This window comes from Chrysochloris asiatica, unplaced genomic scaffold, assembly GCF_000296735.1.
Source record: "Chrysochloris asiatica unplaced genomic scaffold, ChrAsi1.0 scaffold00004, whole genome shotgun sequence".
Taxonomy (NCBI): Eukaryota; Metazoa; Chordata; class Mammalia; order Afrosoricida; family Chrysochloridae; genus Chrysochloris; species Chrysochloris asiatica.
This window is the reverse complement of record NW_006408522.1, coordinates 30,120,200-30,121,771: the sequence shown is the minus strand read 5'-3', so window position 1 is coordinate 30,121,771 and position 1,572 is coordinate 30,120,200. Positions and strand designations below refer to the sequence as shown.

Genomic DNA, 1,572 nt, shown 5'->3' with positions numbered 1-1,572 from the left:
AGCTGGTAGTTTCGAACTGCTGACCTTGCGGTTCACAGCCCGATTCATAACCACTACGCTACCAGAGCTCCTTATATGTCCATATAGAATAACATAATTAACTTACAGTACATGATTTTCTTTAAAAATCTGTCTCTTATTGATCCACACTCTAGGCTTCTTTCTCTACTAATAGCTGGGCTGGTGGGCTATAGTCTCTGGATATAAAGTTGTGATTCCCATCTAACGAGAGCTTGGTGGTGGTGATGGTGGTTATGTGCCATGGAGTCGGTTCTGATGCATAGTGACCCTGTAAATCTTTATGGGAACAGAAAGCCTCATCTTTCTTCCATGGACTGACTGGTAGATTCGAACTGCTGACTTTGCGATTAGCAGTCCAACTCATAACCCACTTTGCTACCAGAGCTCATAATGAGAACCGAGAATAACTTTTTGTTGTTGTTGTTGTTAAATCAAGGGGACCTTGTAGTACCCAGAACTAATTTAAGTTAAATATTAACTTTACTAATATGTATCGATCATCTTAAAGAGCTGTTACTTAAAATTGTTAATGTAGGCAATAACCTCTAACACTTGATTGCTCACTTGGTTTTTAAAAATTTTTTAACACAGAAAAGAGCACTTAAACTGCAGCAGAAAAGGCAGAAAGAAGAGTTGGAAAGGGAGCAGCAACGAGAGAAGGAATTTGAAAGAGAAAAGCAGTTAACTGCCAAACCAGCCAAAAGGACATGAGAAGTTAAATAGCTTTGTGTGTGCTTCCTTTGCTGATCCCATTTTCTTTGGGTTAAAGATGACCTAAGGATAATTAGAGTTAAGGTAGTGCCTTATGTTATTGTTATATTTTGAAATATTTTCTCCAGGATTGCTGTGGATCCTTAGCTTCACTCCAGCCATCTTTCAAAGTAGCAGGCATAATGTTACCTGGTTTTGGTATTTATATGTAATATTTCTCAACATTTACTTGATTTTAAAAATTATCATTTTGGCTTTGAATCATTTATAACCTGGAAGATTGGTCTGATTATTATAATAATCTAGACTCTTAAGTGGTAAAAAATTAGTGTGCAATTTTTAGCTTAATAGATGTAGATTTAAAAGTTTCCATTTCTTAATTTATCGAATGATTACCCTTCTTGGCAGTACAGTGCTGGCTTTTGGCAATTTCCTTTCTCTTGCTTGACCAGAAAGACATTCCTGCTATTTAATATCATAATACCCCTGGGAATGAGATAGAACAAGCTCTTGTGAAGAACACGATGAAAGTGTTTACAGGTGAAAAAAGCATCTTAGGTAAGGGCTAAGTGAGCAGGATGCCAGCTAGATACCCTTCACCACATATGCTGCCTGCTTCTCATAGTCTGCAACCACACTGAATCTTTCTTGTTACTTAGTTCTTATGTATCTTCTGGATTCAAGGTTAATGACATCTCTTTCTAAGGTTTAGGGGGTTGTGGAGCTGTCACACACTTAATATGCTTAAATATTTATAAAACTCAGTAAAAGGAATCAGTCACAGTGACACTGAGATATCCTTGTCAATTAAGTAAGATCATGAGCCCAGCTTTCCAACTG

The 1,572-nt window shown here is 37.2% G+C and overlaps 1 protein-coding gene across 1 annotated transcript in view; it reads left to right on the top strand.

Moving 5' to 3' along the window:
* Positions 1–732, top strand: part of BLOC1S6 (biogenesis of lysosomal organelles complex-1, subunit 6, pallidin) — a 26,120-nt gene extending 25,388 nt beyond the window's left edge. The window contains exon 5 of the mRNA XM_006831870.1: positions 613–732. Coding sequence (XP_006831933.1) covers positions 613–732 — 120 coding nt within the window. The remainder of the gene's footprint in view (positions 1–612) is intronic.
* Positions 733–1,572: the final 840 nt, after the last annotated feature.